The sequence below is a fragment of the Pristiophorus japonicus genome, chromosome 18 (genome assembly GCF_044704955.1).
Source record: "Pristiophorus japonicus isolate sPriJap1 chromosome 18, sPriJap1.hap1, whole genome shotgun sequence".
NCBI lineage: Eukaryota > Metazoa > Chordata > Chondrichthyes > Pristiophoridae > Pristiophorus > Pristiophorus japonicus.
This window is the reverse complement of record NC_091994.1, coordinates 87,761,478-87,782,658: the sequence shown is the minus strand read 5'-3', so window position 1 is coordinate 87,782,658 and position 21,181 is coordinate 87,761,478. Positions and strand designations below refer to the sequence as shown.

At 49.4% G+C, this 21,181-nt stretch overlaps 1 protein-coding gene across 1 annotated transcript in view; it reads right to left on the bottom strand.

The window, feature by feature from the left end:
• The window catches only part of mfap2 (microfibril associated protein 2), a 43,642-nt gene extending 23,416 nt beyond the window's left edge, over positions 1 to 20,226 (bottom strand). The window contains exons 1-3 of the mRNA XM_070860262.1: positions 20,196 to 20,226; positions 3,271 to 3,360; positions 1,908 to 1,994 (exon numbers count right to left, since the gene is read on the bottom strand). Coding sequence (XP_070716363.1) covers positions 1,908 to 1,994; positions 3,271 to 3,313 — 130 coding nt within the window. The 5' untranslated portion in view covers positions 3,314 to 3,360; positions 20,196 to 20,226. The remainder of the gene's footprint in view (positions 1 to 1,907; positions 1,995 to 3,270; positions 3,361 to 20,195) is intronic.
• Positions 20,227 to 21,181: the final 955 nt, after the last annotated feature.

Genomic DNA, 21,181 nt, shown 5'->3' with positions numbered 1-21,181 from the left:
CCATAGCAACGGGGTTGGTGGAGGGGCACAGGGGAGGGAGATGGTGATGGTAACGATGAGGATGAGAAGGAGGAACAGAGACATAAGTACCTCCTGGCCAGCTACCATGGTGATGAAGAGGATGATGATGAAGAATGAGGTAATGGTGGACTGAAGGCCACCTGCTCAGAACTTATGCCCAACCCTCTCCAAATCACCCTGCTGCATCACTTGCTTCTTTGCTTCCAGGCACCTGCTCAGACATTTTCACCTGAGGGCAATTAGATAGTGTCGGAGCGCGGCGGAGCCAGAGAACAGGGAATTGGGAAACCTTTCTGGTGAAGGCTGGAGAGAAAGCTGATTACGGCTTCGGGAGCCGTGGGACCCAGATCGCATGCCCGAAAAGTAGGATGCAAGTGCAGGCTCTGAGGATGTGTGGCAACTGACAGTTGTGACTCTCGAGCCTACAGCTTTCCTGTGCAATAGCATCAGGGACAGTTTTTCCCCATTGCAGGTAGCAGCTTGAATTGGCATCTGCAGCAGGTCCCCACACAAGGAGTTGCCAGGGACCAATCAGTGAATCGACCTCCTCCAAAGCAACTCTGATGGCAATAGTGGAGAGAATAGACAGTGCCCTGAAGAACAGCTCACAGACCGCGGCAGCCACAAAGCATGCCGCTGTTTCTCAAGATTTAATAGCTGTCACTAGACCAGTCATCCCGCTGATCAGTGGAGCCACAGGTCAAGGGCCCATTGGAATGGCAACGACTGGAGTCTGCCTGCCTGATAGTGCCATCCATCAGAACAGCAGCATGTGGCAGATCTCTGGCTTTTCTACTCAGAGTACCACGCAAGTGGAAAATGCGAGATGCAACCAAGCTGCCCAGGAGCAAGCTCCAGAGATGCAGCTTGTGTATTGTGTGGGGTGCACGGGTAGAGTAATATCTGTTGGGTTGTATCCTTCTTAAATGGAACTTGACTCTCCTTTGCTCCATTCTGTGCTGCTCCTCCTCCTCTCCTTGATAATGTCATATAAGGGTATGCCCAATGGAAAAGCCATTCCCGCTCCTCTTCACTGCGGAAAGGGGGAAGGGGGGCTGAGAATCTGCTGATGGTCTGTCAGAAGCTCATTCAGGCATCTGTGGGCAGAATGGAGAGAAAAAATAGTTTCCCCAACTGCAGAAGCCACTATTCAAACATGCCAGACCCTTTAGGCTCAAACGCCTTGTTTGCGCCTGTATCTGCTGATCCTGGTATCCAAGTCTAAGTTATCTGGAGTGTATTAGGAGCGTTAAGCCAGTAAACTCACAACTGCTGTGCCACTGGCCCTCATTTCGATACGCCTAAATAAGGTTTGTTGGGATTTGGCAAGCGGATTGCGGGAAGGTTCAAAAAGCCTTGGGGAACTCGGGGGAAGCATTTTAATGGCGGTAACAGCTTCTGCCTGATTTTGCAGCCTTAGGAAAATGTCCGGTGCTATTTATGCACCGCTAATGTGCTGAAAGCGCCACAGAAAATCATGCCCCAACATTCAGACCTGTTGATTATATAGAGGTTAAACCTGGGCCTGGTCAGTGATGAAAATATCTGTTCCAGGCCCATCTCGGGCCAATTCTGGAGTTATCTGTACCAGATCTGGCCTGGGCTGGTACTGATGCCACCCTTCGCCCTCTGAGGTGAGAGTAAATAGTGTTGACTGATGAGATGCTCACTCAGTGCAGCTACAGATGTGGTGAGAGACTGGAGCTGTGATGCTGAAGAAGACACGTACAGCCATATTCTAAAGACAATAGCTGGGACTTTCCTGGGTGTTGCTCCCGTTCTGATGCTGTAACTTCGCTGGAATCGCAGTAGAAACCCTGTTTATGTGCGAAAACGCTAACATTCTAACCGTGCAGCACTGTAGATAGAAGCGAGCAGATGCCTACTTATCTGGCTGTCGTATGGTGCATACTGTGACTGTTGAGGGTACAAGTGAAGATCTGGCACATCATCATACTGTCCCTGAAGCAGCACTGCAAAGATAAACAGATGGTGTCACAGATCAGAGGAATTATATATTCAATTTGCTTTATCTGCTGGACACAGCACAAGAAAGAGCCTACATTCTGATAGCTCAGCATTCGTTCACCTCTTGCCTTTTGTTGAAATCAATGGAAACAGAAATCGGGAGATATGTAAACGGGTTACCGATTTTACACTATCTACCCCACACAGTGCAACCTTTCTCTATTTTATCAATACTTTTTAAAGATCAGTTTTCCTCTTAACATTTCAATGAACAACAGAAACTGTTCTGATTGTTTCCAAAGAGCTGAGATTTAATTGGAGATAGCTGTAAGATAACGTGTGCCATGAGATGGAATACACCAGTTCCTTTTGTAACGGTGTTCTCCCTGCTGCCCTGAGGGTGTTAACTTCTTCCTGGTGTACAGATCCATGCAACAGCCCACAGCTCTCTGACTCTCCCCTAAGTAAGCCTAGACCCTGACAGTCAGCAGGCTCTACAACTATTTCAAATAACAGTGTGTCGATATTTGATGTCTCCAAGATAAGGAGACTAATTGATGTCCAGTTACTGACTGTTCCATTTTTGATCGGGGCGGAGGAGTGGTGAGAGATCGGGGCCCAGGAGAGGCAGAGGGTTGGAGGCCCAGAAGAAGCGAGGGCCCAGGGGCAGCATGTGCCAGCCCACACTGTGATCTATGGATAGTAGGAGCATGTGTGTGCACTAGGTCCGAGCAGCAGAGCTTGGTCTCCAGTCGTCTTGGTTAACCCTTGCCACTCAAGACCTAGCTCTGTCAAGCCCGTGTGGTGGCTGGTGTGCAACAGCCACCCCACGTTAAAAGAATCCACGCACAGGCATCTTCCACCCTTCAATATGTAGTTCAGGACCTGGAATGTCAGGTCCCTCATTGAAACACCTCTGAACTCATCACTTTTTGTGGAAGCGGATCATCCTCAATACGAGGGACAGCCTGATACTAATACAACTATGGGGTCATTCTCCTCTCCTTGGCCCAGATCCAACCACAGCCCCTTTTGTAGCATGGGTCATAGAATTAGCATCAAGTTTGGGAATTTTGACTGATCTTTCATTCCCTACCCAGGGACTCCCCACGGCCAATTGTAGGACCCTTACTGTAGTCCCAACCTAAGATCAGCTAAACCAGCCCAGTGTGGAGAGAATGAGGAAGCACGGAAAAAATGCGTTTAACAGAAGTTCCCGTTATCGAAGTGAAGTAATTTTGACGCCGCTCTCTCAGCACGACTGCATGTTTACGTACTCACCGGGTAGACATAGAAGGACGAGGCAGGTGGCTCTCGCAGCCATGTCTGCAGTCAAGATGTGCTTGTGGAGTAGTTAGAATTCCGGGCACACTGTCAGGGATAACAAGCAGAGCGGTGTTAGCAGGAAATATCTGAGAGTTCCACGGACAGATCAGACAGAGCGGCTCCCAGTGAGGCCCCCACTGTTTACGGTTTAAACACAACAGAAACCAGAGAAGGATCTGTTTAAGTCGCCGTCAGGTACACTGCAGACATAACAACCCTGAAGGAGACAAGTCAAAGCTCAAGTACCTCCGCTCCTCCCTCCCCCAGCCTGGGAATACGATTGCCATGTGTGCCACACGCAGTGTGCAGCAATGCCCTGCGTTCGCTCTATTCTGAAACAGCACAGACAGAAGCTGCAATTGATTCCTAAACACAGATTAAATATTTTTTTCTGTTAATTTTTCAATGTTATGGTTTGTGAGGTGGGCGGGGGAGGATGAATTTGGTTAGAGAACATAAATGATTCCATTGAATAATGAAGGAGATAAGGGCACTGCGTTGTGAGGGTATTGTTGTGAATGGTGCTCTGTTGGTCTTTGCAGGGGTTCAGGAGCCCCTCACTGCAACTTGGTCATGCTGAACTAAATTATCAGCGTGTTCATCACAAGCAATGATTAGTGGCAGGTTTCAAATAAGACAATATATTTGAACAAGTAATAGTAATATACAAAAAGACAGAAAAAAATGTATGCAAATACAATACACATGTGCTGATATATAACCACACATGTATACACAAAAAGACATATACAGGTGCATAGACACACACACATATATACTTATACAAACAAATGCACAAACATGCATACACAGACACATTGGGCTGGATTTTCAGCTCATTTGCGCCACGGTTAGTGCCCCGGTGGGGCATTAAATCCTGATTTTGGGCGTTATGCCGCGCATCCAGGATTTACCGCATGGGCAGAAGATTCGACTATTGGTTTGTGCCAGCGCAAAAACTTAATGCCCCGCCCTCCGTTTTTAACATGATGGTGACATCAATCGTTTTGCAACGCTGTGCTACCGCCCCGGATGGAACATTCGGCCTTAACGCCTCAGTTAACGCCCGCCCCCGGAAACAGCTGAAAAAAACAGGCAGTCCCAGGGTGCGGCAAACAATATTGGCAGCATTTTTAAATGGAGGGATGAGGATCCTACATCACAGGTCATATTGACTAAACGGTCGCGCACAACTTGCAAACTTCACTTTTATCTGCCATTACAGTGCCCTTACAACTTCAGTGAGAGAATTTAATGGAGGCATTACTAGTTCGCCAGCGTATCATGCTCCATGTTATTGCCAGGCTAGAGGAAGGACTCTTGGCCATGTCGGCCCACGGATGATGAGAGGCTGAAGACATCCGGGGAGGAGGGCTTATCCCCCACGGGTTTACAGGCACCAACGCTCAGACCTCCAGCTCTCTTAGGAGCAGTGTGTGAGAAGGATGCACTTCCGAAAGGAAGTGTTGACAGATATGCCGTCTCCTACAGGCAGACCGATGCCTGGACCGCTCTGGAGGCAGCCTTCAATACTCCCCTCAACAGGTTTCCAAATTCATTGTGGTGTGCTGCATGCTGCACAACTTGGCCATCATGAGGGGCCAGGCATTGTCAGTGGGGATTGCATGGCCACCTCAGGAGGAGGAGGACGACAAACAGGAACCTGGCGAGACCCCCATTGGATGGCCACCCCATCCACGGGGGAGGCAGCGTGGAGATGCTGTCGGACCAACACTCGCACGTTGCCAGATCGTAATGGACCAGCTCTCCTAAATAGAGGAAATTGAGGGATGGAGCTAACACTAGACATGCTATGTGCCCCCATAAAGGCACATCTCTGATGAACGTTGGAATGATGCACAAGACACCAATGGTAAATGATGAGTCATAAATGTTACTGCAACAAAATCACAAAAACACCCCCCACAACAATTAAACTTCCTTACCGCCGCAAGTTTCGGCTTGAGCGCACAAAGTCCATTGTGTATTGCCTGACTTAACGCCAACGCTCCTCCAACTTAGATTTTCGCCGGAACTTGCAGTCGGAGGCGCAAACTATTTTCAAGCGCTAACTTTAACGCCCCACCGCAATTAATGCCCCAAAATCTAAAAAGCCTAAAATCCAAAAAGCCTAAAATCCAGCCCAACATATGTATTATATATGCATGCACATAGACACAAGAACATATACATGTACATACTGCCATATTTAGATACATGAACATATAAACACAGGTACATACACACACACAATGTACATATACAGCACATGATATATTATACATGATACTTGAAAGTGCAAGTATAAGTAGATAAATCCATTAAAAAAAACAGTAGCATTTTGGGTTTTATAATTAGGGGCATAGAATAGGATGGTAAAAATATAATGATAAGTTCATGCAATTCAGTGGTTAGGCCACAATTCGAGTACTGTATAAGGTTGTGGATACCCCACAACAGAATGGACATTAAAGCCATAGGAAGCACAGAGTGTAGGTTCAGCAGGATGATACCAAGGTTAAAAAAACTGTAGTTACTAGGAGAGACTTGAGATACTGATACTATTTCCAGTAGAGCAGGGAAAGCTAAGAGGAGATTTAATACAGGATTGTTTTTAATTCTGAGAGACGAAAAGGCTGTTTTCTCTGGTTGCGGAGTCACTGACTAGGGACCACCGATTTCACATCGTCGAGGAGAGAGGTTAAGAGAAAGTTATTGTAGCAAGGAATACTTTGCCCCATGGAGCAGTGGAGACAGATGGTTACATTTAAGGGGAAAGGAGATAAATATTGGGAGCACAGGGAGATACAGGGCTATGGGAAGAAATAAGCTCAGTGGAATTGCTCTAGCTACAAATGTCTGTGGTTCTGTGGTATACATATACAAACTCATGTTATACACAAGTACGTACAAACATATATATATACAGACAGTATATATATAAATATCTACATTTCCCCCCCTATCCCGAAGGTGCTAATTCTGCTGTATTTAGTTTCACAGGTACTGGTAGCCCTCTGGTTCCTGGTCAGGAATCACCGTAGACAGCGAGTGTCCGCAGGTTACTCTCATGGTGGGGGGAGGGGGGGTAGCGTAGCTGACACCATGCACCTTCTGGGCAGCGATGAGATGCAGGACCCTGGCTGATTTTTCTCACCCGGGGCAGGTGCTCCGAGACTGAGCGTAGTGCCCTCAACGCCCCGCACCCACTGGCATCAGCTAACTCAGCACAGAACTGGGAGTGAACTCGGCACTTCCCTGGTCTGCGTGGATCAGTAGCACACCAGGCACTTGCTCTACCAAGTGACCAGTTACCTGGGGAAAAATATACTGAATGATTTGGTAATTCAAATGAAGCAATTTGTTTCAGCACAGGTGCCAGAGCGAGCCTTTGGCTTAGTGGTAGCATTCCTGAGTCAGAAGGTGCCATGCTCCAACCCCTCAGTCCCAGGGAGTGCAGACCAGGGCCCTGGCTCTGAATTCTGGGTTGAGATCCAGCGGATACTTGCCATCTGGTGTTCTCCCTCATCATTTGGGTTGTGGGAGCCCATAAAGCCCTCCTGCCCGAAAGGACAAACCACCCCAACGTGGCCCGAGCTTAATCAGCCGGCAAATCCTTCCACTACTCACAGGTGGGACAGACCTGTATTGGACTGTTCAGTCACCGGAGACCTCACTTTTAGAGTGGAAGCAAGTCTTCCTCGATTTCGAGGGACTGCCTATGATGATGAAATAGAGCCTGCTCCTCCTCTGTAATAACATCACTCTGTTAGTGAGATGGACAGGCAGATAGAGAGGTTGAGGAAGGGACAGAGAGGGGGCTGGTGGGAGCGTGAGATGAAGAAACAGAGCAGAATGAGACAAATGGAGATGCACATGGAGTGAGAGATAGAGAGAGGGAGAAGGGGAGGTAAAAGGGGGTTGGAGGGGAAAAGGGAGGAAGCAAAAGAAAAGAGAACTTGCAGTGCTTTTCAGGGTCTCCACAGTTTCCCACAAGCAGCAATGAGGCAATTGACTGTTTAATGTTTTGGTGGTGTTGGTTGAGGGTAAGTATTAGTCCGGACAGTGGGAGAACTCCCCTGCTCTTCAGGTAATGCCAAGTGATCCTTTACGTCCACATCGGCAGACGGGGCCGCGGCGTAACATCTCATCTGAAAGATGGCACCTCCAACACTGCAGAATTCCCTCAATGCTGCACTGAATGTGAGCCTAGGTGATGTACTAGAGACCTGTAATGGGGCTTGAATCCCTGACCTTTGAGGAGGGGGAAGACGGAGGATGGGGAGCAGAGAGCGAGATGTAGGGACCGTCTGCTGTACAGTCCACGCCTTTTAATTTGAAGTTTCTAAATTCAGAATGAAATCATGTAAAAATGGTTCCTGTGCTTGTTGTTTTCATTTCTTCCCACACTTCCCTTGGAGAATACCTGTTGAGGGAAAGGGTGGGTGGGACTGGGTTGCCGCACATTCCTTCCGCTCCCTGCGCTTGTTTTCTGCATGCTCTCAGCGGCAAGACTCGAGGTGTTCTTCCTCCACTTAGGGCGGTCTTGGGCCAGGGACTCCCAGGTGTCAGTGGGGATGTTGCACTTTATCAAGGAGGCTTTGAGGGTGTCCTTGAAACATTCCTCTGCCCACCTGGGGATCACTTGCCGTATAGGAGTTCCAAGTAGAACACTTGCTTTGGGAGTCTTGTGTCGGGCATGCGAACAATGTGGCCCGCCCAACGGAGCTGTTCGAGTGTGGTCAGTGCTTCAATGCTGGGGATGTTGGCCTGATCGAGAACACTGACTTTGGTGCGTCTATCCTCCCAGGGGATTTGTAGGATCGTGCGGAGACATCGTTGGTGGTATTTCTCCAGCGATTTGAGGTGTCTACTGTACATGGTCCACGTCTCTGAGCCATACAGGAGGGCGGGTATCACTACAGCCCTGTAGACCATAAGCTTGGTGCCAGATTTGAGGGCCTGATCTTCGAGCACTCTCTTCCTCAGGCGGCCGAAGGCTGAGCTGGCGCACTGAAGGCGGTGTTGAACCTTGTCGTCGATGTCTGCCCTTGCTGATAGTAGGTTCCCGAGGTATGGAAAGTGGTCCACACTGTCCAGGGCTGCGCCGTGAATCTTGATGACTGCGGGCAGTGCTGTGTGCGGGGTCAGGTTGGTGAAGGATCTTTGTCTTACCGATGTTTAATGTAAGGCCTATGCTTTCGTACGTCTCGATGAAGATGTTGACGATGACTTGGAGTTCTGCCTCCGTGCGCGTAGACGCAAGCGTCGTCCGAGTACTGTAGTTCGACGACGGAGGATGGGACGGTCTTGGATCTGGCCTGGAGGCGACGAAGGTTGAACAGGTTCCCACTTGTTCGATAGTTTAGTTCCAGTCCAGCGGGGAGCTTGTTGAGTGTGAGTTGGAGCATTGCAGCGAGGAAGTTCGAAAATGATGCAGCCCTGTTTGACCCCGGACCAGATGTTGATTGGATCTGTGGTGGATCGCTGTTTAACCTGCAGTGAACCCCATTGGGCTGTTTGGGGGGGGTTGTTTCGATGCTGCTCACTGCTCCATGCTGTGACCATGTGAATGAAAACACGCTCCCTGCCTCCCGCATATTCTTCTTTCCCAGAAACACAACAAATTAGCACCTTGCAGCTGCCATCACTCTAACAGGTTTTGGGGCCGGGGCTTTTTGATTAATTTTTTTTAGCAATGTTTTAATTTTCTTTCACGTGTGTGTGCGGGGGCAGGGCGGCTGATCCCTGCTGTTTAGTTTGGGCCTGTCCTCTCTGGTAGTTCTGGTGTTGCCGATTGTGCATCTGTTCTCCAGCTGTGTCATGAGGGGTGGGATTATCGATGTTCCTGGCAGCTCCCACACCAGCTCGTGTCGCAGGATTGGTCACCAGTTTTTTGCTCAAATGTTTTTTTTGTCTTTAATCTCATATTTATTGTTTTATGTCCAGACACAAGTTATATTTTAATATACTAGAATATCACTAACAGTCACAGCATAATGGTTACAGGCAGCAGCAAACTTGTTTATACCCAGCATCATGTGGGCAGTGAGAGGAAGGTTCGATGGGGAGAGTCAGGATACTGGAGGGGGAGGGGGGGGGGGGGGGCGGGGATCGATGGGGCAGTCAGGGTACTGGAGATAAAGGGGGTTGATGGGGGAGAGGCGGGGTACTGGAGGGAGGGGAGGATCGATGGGAGAGTCAGGGAACTAGAGGGGGGGGGGTCGATGGGGGGAGTCAGGGTACGGGAGGGAGCGGAGGTTGATGGGAGTGTCCAGGTACTGGAGGATGGGGAGGTTTGATGGGGAGAGTCAGGCTACTGGAGGGAGGGGGGGGGGGGGTTGATGGGGGAGAATCAGGATACTGGAGGGAGGGGGGTTTCGATGGGGAGTGTCAGGGGATTGGGGGGAGGGGTGGTTCGATGGGGAGAGTCAGGGTACTAGAGGGAGCGGAGGTCGATGGGAGTGTCCGGGTACGGGAGGGAGGGGAGGTTTGATGGGGAGAGCCGGGGTACTGGAGGGAGAGGGGGCAATGGGGGAGAGTCACGGTACTGGAGGGGAGGAGGGGTTCAATGGGTTAGACAGGGTCGTGGAGGGAGGGGGTTTGATGGGGGAGGGTCAGGGTACTGGAGGGAGGGGGGTCGATGAGGGAGTCAGGGTACTGGAGGGAGGGATTTGATGGGGGAGGGTCAGGGTACTGGAGGGAGGGGGGTCGATGAGGCAATCAGGGTACTGGAGGGAGGGGGGTTGATGGGGCAATCAGGGTACTGGAGGGAGGGGGGGTCGATGGGGCAATCAGGGTACTGGAGGGAGGGGTGTCGATGGGGCAATCAGGGTACTGGAGGGAGGGGGGGGGGGTTCGATGGGCTGCAAACCCAGAGTGCCCTGAACACTCTGCTCCAGACATCCCCTCCCCCCCCTCCCCGACACAGCGGTAAAGGGACGTGTCTGTCAAACACTGAGCCAGTCCCACTGGAGAGGAGCCCAGGGCTAGTTTGGTGAGGTTGGCATGTGAATCCCAGCAGCCCTGGACACCCCCACAGTGTAGATGAGGGCGGATGGAGGTAGAGGGTTATATCTGCTCTGAGCTGGAGACTCCTCGGTATGTAACCCAAGACAGATCAGCTCAGGATCCACCTCGCTGTAATCGTTTGAGGCCCCCCTGGCACTGGTTAAACCATTGTTATAGGCGTTAAATCAATCTACAGTGAGAGCCAATGAGGGGAGGGACCGGTGAATATGTTCAAGGAAGAGCAATATGCAACTGTGATTCTTAACTCCCATTCAGCTGTCAAAGCTGACGTGGAGCAGGAAAGGATTCCTAAACCCATCAGGCCACACAAGGTCAGTGCGGGGTCACCTGATTTCAATAAATCGGGCAGGTGCCTGTGACAGAATGATTTTGAGGGTTACAGGATACAACGCCTGACAGCTGTTGGGACACAGCTTAAAAATCAGAGATCTGCAGCTAATCAGCTCCTTTTTATAAGGAGGCTGAATTAAAACATTTACTCGGAAACAATTCTGGGGTCTTCCAGGCCATTCCCCAAGCCTGGATCCCACCTTGTGGATCCCACCTCCAGCAACCCAGGGACCTGGATGCTGGCAACCTTCTGCCAGAAACCACGGGAAATGTCAGCAGCCCTCCCTCCTTTTATGGGGCAGACAAAACTGGAGGGAGAGAAACTCGAGGAAGAAATGCAGGAAAGGGTGCAGTGGAAGAGCAGAAATCTGTGCTGTGCAGTGGCTCAGGTCCAATGGGCCAGAATGACCTGTTTGTTGCTGTCTGCGTCCCCCCCACCTCTGCAGGATATCCCAACCAGTGTCTTGGAGGCAGATACTCGACATTGCCAGGTTGCGCCTGATATCTCCGCCCCCACCACTTCATTCCTGCTGCTTCTGAGCCACGACTCTGCCCTGTCCTTACCCACTCAGAGCACCCAACTTCCATTGGCCCAGCCCACGGGCTCCCTGTGCCCCTACCAATCAACTTCAAGAACCTTGTCTTCAAATACCTCATCTAGCCTTTCTCGGCAATCTCCTTCAGCCTTACCCTCCTGCTCATACCCTCCGTTACTCATCACTGGTCTACTTTCTCTGTGCTCTTTGCTCCATCATCGGTAGTTGTGCTTCAAGCTACCCCGCCTCTGCTTTCTGGAACTCCTTCCCAAAACCCCTCTACCTTACCCCCTCACCCTTGCTTTCAAAGCCCTACTAAAGACCTTTCTCTTCATCCTACACTGCAGATCCATTCTACATGTTCTTTCCCACTTGGTGTCTATTTTTCTTCTCTTCTGTATAAAGTGTGTGGGACCTCTTTCCAACATGGCGTTCAGTATGCACGCAAGTTGTTGTTGAATAGACAGATAGGCCTCAGGCTTTTTACTCCTTCTGAGGATCAGAGGTTTATGTTGCATATTGCCAATTTATTTGGCTCTTTCAGAGATTTACAATATTTTCGTGTTTCCACTCTTTTTATGTCAGCTGTAGCTCAGTGGGCAGCACTCTAGGCTCTGAGTCAGAAGGTTGTGAGTTTAAGTCCCACTCCAGAGACTCGAGCACAAAAATCTAGGCGGACACTCCAATGCAGTACTGAGAGGATGCTGCACTGTCGGAGGTACCGTCTTTCGGATGAGACGTTAAACCGAGGCCCCAACTACTCTCTCAGGTGCACATAAAAGATCCCATAGCACTATTTTGAAGCAGAATGGGGGAGTTATGCCTAGTGTCCTGAACAATATTTACCCCTCAATCAACCACAAAAACAGATTATCTGCTCATTGTGGGAGCTTGCTGTGCACAAATTGGCTGCTGCGTTTCCTACATTGCAACAGTGCCTACACTTCAAAAGTTCTTCATTGGCTGTAAAGCGCTTTGGGACGTTCTGATGTCGTGAAAGGCGCTATATAAATGCAAGTCTCTCTTTACTTTTTTTACATTCAACACAACACTTACCTCAGAGGGTTTATGCCGTGGTTATTTAACGCATGGGTTCCTTGGGACTCTCACAGCTGTTGCTTCTGTTTCCGCAGCAGTTATGGGGGAGCTTGTGTGTTTTGGCTGATACTCAGTCACATGCACATAGTTCTTTCCCTCTCCTTCCATTTCCATTTCCTTCTCGTTGCCGTTATTGGTGCACTGGGTTCCTACGCCTGAAATCAATGGTTTGTCTGGTATCCAAGACGTAATTAGTGAGCTGGAGTTAGCTAATCTCACCCAGGGCAACAATTGGAACACTACTACTGCAGGGCTGGAGTGGGGGCTGTGAGATCAGCCAGGGTTCCCGCTCCTGATCCTTATTCCGTGACACCCACTGGAAAATCCACGTATGTGAAGGTTGAGTGAAGGCAGAATCGGGCTCAACTGTAACTCTCCCTAAAAATCCAGACAATGCTCTTGTCTAATCTCACGCACGAGGAATAGCCATTTAGGTGAGGGTGGAGAGCAGCCCAGGGGACACATCCCCAGCAAGTCAAGATCAGAGCAGAGAGAGTTGGAGGAAAAAAAGACACTTTCCACCTTCGGTTACTCCTGGGCAGAGAGCGCCACAGATAACTGCAGCCAATTTTACAACTTTACACTTTCCAACTTTGTGATTTAGGTGATGGAGAGTGTCCCACAATTTGTACAATCAAACTCCACCATCCTCTTACCTGTGAATGGTGAGAGGCGGGTCCTTTGACTGACTGAGAGTTTCTGGGACGTGACTTTGTCAAATTGTTTAGTATCCCGTTTCCGTTGAGGAAAAGCGAACTGCTTTCATTCTTCAGTCTGATTGTAGTGAGCACTTTAAAAAGAAATGAGCCAGGAAATCCACAAGGAATAGTGTGGCCACAGGCAAGATAACAGTTCAAAGTGATTCCTGAGGGGGTGGGGGGGGGGGTCAAGGGTTCACAACCAGCTGCAGCCAACAGTGAACCTGTACCGGCCGGGCCCCACTGTGAACACAGCAAAGGGCCACAATTAACCTGGGCAGAGCTGCCTGCCTTGATCACGGAACTGCCGTTAGCATCCAAATGTATTGTATGGAATTGCTGACCGCATCCAAATGTACTGAACTGTCTTCCAATGTATTGTGCAAATTTTTATATGAATAAAGTATATTTTGAAATTTTAAAAAACTAGGCAGATCAAGCGGGGGTGCATCGGTGACATCACTGCTCCCGAGGTCCCTTGGCTGGACTGCGCTGGTCGCATTGACATTTTGCCTCTTCTTCTGCTGGTGGTAGTGGGGGCTTTTGCCTCACTCTTCATCATCGGATGAGCTGCAGACACCGCTGTCCATCGTGGACCGTAGCCGTCTTTTGCCTCTCGTTTCGGCAGGAGGCCTCTTTTCCTTTGACTTGCGGGCCTTTTTCTTCTTCTTGACGAGCTGCCATCCCTGTTCCTCTTCTGCTTCTGCTCCCTCCTCTTCCATGGACTCGGTGTCTCGGGGGGGGGGGGTTTCACTGCTGGGTGTTAGTGTCTGGCGGTTTGCTGTGGCAGACTTCCCTTCCTCCTCTCGGTCAGTGTCGATTAGGTCGGTGGTTTGTTCACACGGTGTCTTGGAGGGGAGGGAGGTGTCGGTCTCCTCTGGGGCGTTGCACTCCTCAGCTTTCTCCTCACATGTCACCATGTTCTTTGCCGCCTGCGCATAGCTGAAATTGCGCCTGGGGCAGGCCTTATACAGATGTCCAGCCTGACCACAAAGGTTGCAGCACTTGCTCTCTTTGCAGTCCTTTGTCTGGTGTCCTTCCTTCTTGCAGTTGCGGCAAATAATTGCTTTGCAGCTTGCTGCCACGTGGCCTGCTTTCCCGCAGGTTCGGCACACATTGGGTTGCCCGGCGTACACCATGTAGCCCCAACTTCCTCCGATAGCGAAGCTGGAGGGGCGGGTGCAGGATGGTTCCGCTGGGGTCCACTTTCAAGGCGACCTGGATCTGGCGTTTGCTGGTCCAAATCCCATGGAAATCCTTCAGGTCCATGCTGTTTCCTGCCCTATCGACATACCTGGTGAGGAATGTCAGCACATCAATGACTGGGATGTGGGTATTGTACATGTGTACTGTGATAGTGCGCTTCCTCTGCGATGGGAGGGTGAACAGTGGCTCCCAAGTCAGCATTGACCGCAGTGGTTCACTCACCTCCTTCAATCCCTTCAGGAATTTCAGGCATTGGGTGACGTTCTGAAGGTTACATCAAAGTAACCTCTCTTCGGGATGTCCTGCAAGGCGAAGACATCCGCGACTTTCATGCCACAGGTTTCAAGCAGAATTTTCTTCACAAAGATGTCCCGGTGCATCATCGTCTGTCCTTCCACTTTCTTTACCGTCACTCGGATGGTGTTTCGGACACCATGGTTCGCCGCTCGGTTGGCCGCCATCCGGGTTGCAGATTCCTCCCTTTGGCTTGTGTTTTGGCCGAAGCCTTCAATCTTTCGTGGTGCCAGTCCAGCACCTTGGCAGACCTCCTGACCCGCCCCATTGGTCGGTCGACATGCAGATTTCTTCTTCCCTCCAATTGGTGCTTGTACCGAGCCAAAAGGCCAGACGCAGCCAAACTGGAAAGACGAGTTTCTGCAATCAGTCAATTCACAGAGTGCCATTGAGCAGCATCACTTCAAAGCACTCAGCACTCCCTTTCAGGCAAAACCTCAAGTAGTGACCTGCACTTCTGAAGCCACTCACCTCGGTCTGGCGTGGTAGTCACCCGGGCCGTCTTCCACTTTGTCTGGAGATCGAAAATGGACCGTGTCCGCAGAGACACAATGTATAAATCTCTGGACAGTGGAGGAAAGGACGTTCCGAACGTGGCCCTCATCCTGATGGCCACCTTTGTGTGCGGCTGCATCAAGCTGTGCATAGACCCTTCATACGTAAACACCATGTGTCAGTACGTGCTGAGATTCTATCTGTCTCCGGTGTTGCGAAGAATGGGTCTGGCCAGGCTGCCGCGGAACGCTCCAACCAGTTGGACCATGCCTCAGCACTTGTCCTTCGTGGAACAGTTTTTCAAGAAAAACACTTTTGACCACAAGGCCATAAAGCAGTGGTCGGCACGCAAGGTCCTGGACACCCTACAAAAGAAGGCGATGATGGATCCGGTTGGACGGTTCCCCGAGCAGACTGTCGAACTCGTTTGGCAGAATGTCTCATCACCAGAGCTTTCACACAAGCACCAAGACGTAGCTTGGTTGGCGGTGAGGAGGGCCCTACCCGTCAGATCCTTCATGCACAGCCGGGGTTTCAGAGACACGGCACTCTGCCCCCGAGTTAGCTGTGGTGCGGACGAGACTGTCATCCATCTCCTTCTGGATTGCCCCTTTGCAAGGCAGGTCTGGAAGGAGATGCAGTGGTTGCTGTCGAGGTTCATCCCAAGCAGCTCCGTAACACAGGACTCTGTGCTCTACGGACTGTTCCCAGAGACACACACCGAGACAGACATCATCTGCTGCTGGAGGGCCATCAACTCGGTGAAGGACGTGCTTTGGTCTTGCCGAAATTTGCTGGTCTTCCAGAGCAAGGAGATGTCCATGTCTGCATGTTGCAGACTGGCGCAATCCAAGATCCAGGATTATGTGCTGAGGGACGCACTTAAAATTGGTGCAGTCGCCGCAAAGGCACGGTGGGGAAGGGCCACAGTTTAAAGCCCTTCCACCACGGTAAACCCGGGGTCTGGTATCAGTATAAAACTCCCCTCGGGTTGTACTTGTAAACCTTTGTATACATAGAGTACCTTGATCTGAAAAAATCTATGTAGTGCCATGTATAATGCAAGTTCAGCAACTGTTTAGTAATGTATGTTGTAAAGAAATGTAACTGTACCCTCACCCGTTCTGTGTACTGTATAGTGCCACATGTAACGTAATTTGATGACTGTATTACAGTGTATCCTGCATTGTACTGAATTGTACCCTGAAATGTAAAGCAAGCAAATGTATTGAACGGAACTGCCGTCAGCATCCAAATGTATTGTACGGAATTGCTGACCGCATCCAAATGTACTGAACTGCCTTCCAATGTATCGTGCTAATTTTTATATGAATAAAGTATATATTTTGAAATTTTAAAAAACTAGGCAGATCAAGGCAGGCAGCTCTTGGGACTGCACAGTGACTCTCCGCTATCTGAAGCCCTGTGGCACAGCAGTTAGACAGCACCTCGTGCAATGCCCGACTACCCAGCTCACGCAACCCGCTGCTCGGTACAGTCACAGAATAGCACATCACAGAAGGAAACCATTCATCCCATTGAGTCTGCACCGCTCTTTCGAAGAATAATTCAGTTAGTCTCACTCCCCCCCGCTCTTTCCCCACATTCCTGGAATTTTTTCTCCTTCACGTATCTATCCAATTCCCCTCTGAAGGCTACTATTAAATCTGCTCCCACCATCCTATCAGGCATTGCATTCCAGATCCTAACCACTCGTTGTGTAAAACAAGTTTTTCCTCATGTCGCCTCAGGTTATTTTGCCAATCGCCTTAAATCTGTATCATCTGGTTATTGACCCTTCAGCCAATGGAAACAGTTTCTCTGTATTTATTCTATCTAAAACCTTCATGATTTTAAACACCTCTACCAAATCTCCTCTTAGTCTTCTCTGCGATAAGGAGAACAACCACAGCTTCTCCAGTCTATCCATGTAACTGTAATCCCTCATCCCTGGAACCATTCCAGTAAATCTCTTCTGTACCCTCTCCAAAGCCTTCACACTTTTCCTAAATGTGGTGCCCAGAATTGGGCAAAATACTCCAGCTGGGGCTGCACTAGGGTTTTATAAAGGTTTAGCATAACTTCCTGGCGTTTGTATTCTATGTCTATTTATAAAGCCCAGGATCTCATATGCTTTATTAACTGCTTTGCTAACCTGTCCTGCCACTTTCACATATTTGTGCACAAACACCCCCAGGCCTCTCAGTTCTTGCATACCCTTTAAAATTGTATAATTGTATAATTTAGCTTGTATTGTCTCTCCTCATTCTTCCTACCAAAATGTATCACCTCACACTTTTCTGCGTTGAATGTCATCTGCCATGTGTCCACCCATTCCACCAGTGCAGCCTTCGGCCGCCTGAGGAAAAGAGTGTTTGAAGACCAGGCCCTCAAATCTGCCACCAAGCTCATGGTCTACAGGGCTGTAGTAATACCTGCCCTCCTGTATGGCTCAGAGACATGGACCATGTACAGCAGACACCTCAAGTCGTTGGAGAAATACCACCAACGATGTCTCCGCAAGATCCTGCAAATCCCCTGGGAGGACAGACGCACCAACGTTAGCGTCCTCGACCAGGCCAACATCCCCAGTATCAAAGCACTGACCACACTTGATCAGCTCCGCTGGGCGGGCCACATTGTTCGCATGCCTGACTCAAGACAGCCAAGGCAAGCGCTCTACTCGGAACTCCTACACGGCAAGCGAGCCCAAAGTGGGCAGAGGAAACATTTCAAGGAACCCTCAAAGCCTCCTTGATAAAATGCAACATCCCCACCGACACTTGGGAGTTCCTGGCCATAGACCGCCCTAAGTGGAGGAAGAGCATCCGGGAGGGCGCTGAGCGCCTCGAGTCTCATCGCCGAGAGCATGAAAAACCAAGCACAGGCAGCGGAAGAAGCGTGCGGCAAACCAGTCCCTCCCACCCACCCTTTCCTTCAACCACTGTCTGTCCCACCTGTGACAGAGACTGTACTTCTCGTATTGGACTGTACAGTCACCTGAGAACTCATTTTTAGAGTGGAAGCAAGTCTTCCTCGATTTCGAGGGACTGCCTACGATGATGTACACCCATTCCACCAGCCTGTATATGTTCTCTTGAAGTCTATCACTATCTTCCTCACTGTTTACCATACTTCCCAGCTTTGTATTATTGTCTGTAAATTTCAAAATTGTGCACTGTCCAAGTCGTTAATGTATATCAAAATCAGCCGTGGTCCTGGTACCGACCCCTGGGGAACTCCACTGTGTATCTCCTTCCAGTCCGAAAAACAGCCACTCACCACAACTCTCTGTATTCTATCTCTTGGCCACTTTTGTATCCATGCTGTTACTGGCCCTTTTATCCCATGTGCTTTAACGTTGTTAACAAGCCCAGTACGTGGTACTTTATCGAACACCTTTTGAAAGTCCAAATACACAACATCAACTGCACTGCCCTCATCCACCCTCTCTGTTACCTCATCAAAAATCTTATAACATGATTTGCCCAAGACAATCTGTGCTGTCCCATCTTTGTTAGTCCACGCTTGTCCAAGTGGCTGTTAATTTTCTCCTGGATTACTGTCTCTAAAAGCCTCCCCACCACCGACGTTACACTGACTGGCCTGTAATTGCCAAGTTTATCCTTCTCCCCTTTTTGGAACAACGGTGTAACATTTACAATCCTCCAGTCCACCGGTACCACCCTGATCTTTTTATAAGTTACTATTTACCCTGTTTAGTGTGAGGTTTTGATGGAATTTAGCATTTGTAAGCTTCATTCAGCTTTCGCACATTACAACAGTGACTACACTCCAAAAGTACGTCATTGGTTGTAAAGTGCTTTGAGATGTCCGGTGGTCGTGAAAGGCGCTATATAAATCCAAGTCTTTCTTTCTCTTTTCCTCTCATGGTTCAGGAGTTAGGTGCACAGCTCTGGCCTCTTGCACATCTTCCACTGCCTTCGCCCCACCATTGGCGGCTGTGTCTTCTTTAAGATGCTCCTTAAAACCGACCTCTTTGACCAAGCTTTTGGTCACTTGTCCTAATATCTCTTTCTTTGGCTTGGTGCCAATTGCTGTTCGACCTTCTTCGATCTTACAAAGGCCTTTGACACTGTCAACCACAAGGGTCTATGGAACGTCCTCCTCCGCTTTTGATGCCCCCAAAAGTTTGTCACCATCCTCCGCCTGCTCCACGACGACATGCAGGCCGTGATCCTTACCAACAGATCCATTAGTTTGATAACGCTCCTGTGAAGCACGCTGGGACCTTCTGTTTTACTACGTTAAAGGCGCTATATAAATGCAAGTTGTTGACTATACGATGGCAAAGCGCGTTACAAGTGGTTATGAGGCAGCATCTCCACAGTCCATTGGTAAAATGGAGTTCATCCTGTGGGAGATGACTGGATGAGATTCCAGCCCTTTCAAGGCTGCATGCCAGGGCCGTGTCATTTAGAAGCCTCACAATTCAGCTTTCTCTGCGGGAGTCCCTGCTGTGTTCTGGCAGAACTGCAGTTACTAAAGCCCACATCTGGGTGCAATTACTGTGTATCCTCCACCCCACTCCCCATACACAAACATATACACACACACACACACACCTCCCCCACCTCCAGCTCCACATCCCGGGGCTGCAGAGTCCAGGAGAAAGAACAAAGAGCTTCTGAGTTACAGTTTGTTTTTCAGGCACACGTTTTGAAGTTAACTTTTTATTTTTAAAGAAGTTTGATTCAACTATGAAGCCAGACTTCAAGGATCAGCATCAGGTATTTTTCCTGAAGGAATATATGTGTGAATCAGGCTGAAATATTGTTGGATAGACAATGATTTAGAGCACAGACACTACACACAGTCAGGAACAGCTCACACCTCGCAGGCTGATTCCAGCCTTACCTCCAATTGGGATAAAAAGGACAAAAATCCATTTTTCTACAGCCTGATTTCCCCCTCTCTCTTTGTTTAAATTTATACAAATCCCAAGAGTTTCTAATTACTGAACATAAACAGATATGAAACACAGTTCCCCTTTCAGCTGCAGATGTTGAAGTTTTATCTAAAGTTAGAGCTTGATGTGATCAGAATGCCACAGACCGCAGGAAAGTACAGATAGTGAGCGATCTCAGCCTGCATCTGTGGCCCTGAGGCAGGCAGGCTGGGGGCTTTGCTTTCTTACACAATATCCAGTATATATTCATCTTGTTCTTACCAGATCCTCTTGTGGAACTCCCCAACAGCTCTCCGAGTGAGTCTGACTGAAACGCACTACAGATGGCACGCCTGCTCCTGCCCCCGCCGCTGGTCTCCTCTGGGTCTTAAAGCCTGGTTATTTAGCAGCAATTTAACTCCAGGAATGAGGGTAACTAACAAGCTGTCAGTTACTAAATGTTTAGTAACTTTTGCAGAGCTGACAGTTGGTTAAGGTAAGCGCCACCAGGAATATTTCAGTCATTCATTCCAGGAGTCCCCTCTCCCAGCTCTGCCTTCTGAGCTCTCTCTCTCCATCACAATCTTTTCTTTATGTTATGGATACAGCTATGGTCAGTGCTCCACTGAACTTTCCTCTCTTGTTCCTGACACCCACCCATGCACTTTTGCTCCCCTTGGCTCAACAGTTTTATTCCATGACCGCTTTCTCCCCATCTCGCCTGAAGGTGTTGACAGTGCTGGGGCGCAGTTCTATAGGTGCTGGTTATCCTCTGGTACCTCACCTAACTGGCCATTATTAATGTGTGAGCCCAGGTAGTCAATCTTGATGGGCTATTCCACCATGTAAGCCATCACAACTGAGCCCAATCTTGCCCTCACTCAACATTCACACTTGCACACTTTCCAGCAAAAGTTACATTGGCGAGTGATTGGGAGTGAGAACACTGGCTGATTTCCCCCCCCCCCCCCTTCCTAACCTAAAGGTACTGGGGCCAATTCTAATGTTCCTACTACGGCCCTGTTTGAGCTCAGACTAATGACAAACTGAGCAGTATCCAGGCCCATGCAGCTGCCTCGCCCAGTGCCCATTGACCAGCCAATGCCACCCCCCTAAAATTCTCCCTAAAGTGGCGTCGATGTGGTGCAGAGAACTGAGCTGTGGAAGCTGCCCAGGCGATGGGGAGACAATCTGTAGGGATGTTCCCGGTGACCCTGTGCATGAACGGAGTGGAGACCCACCCACAGGCGGTTGTGTGGAACACAAGA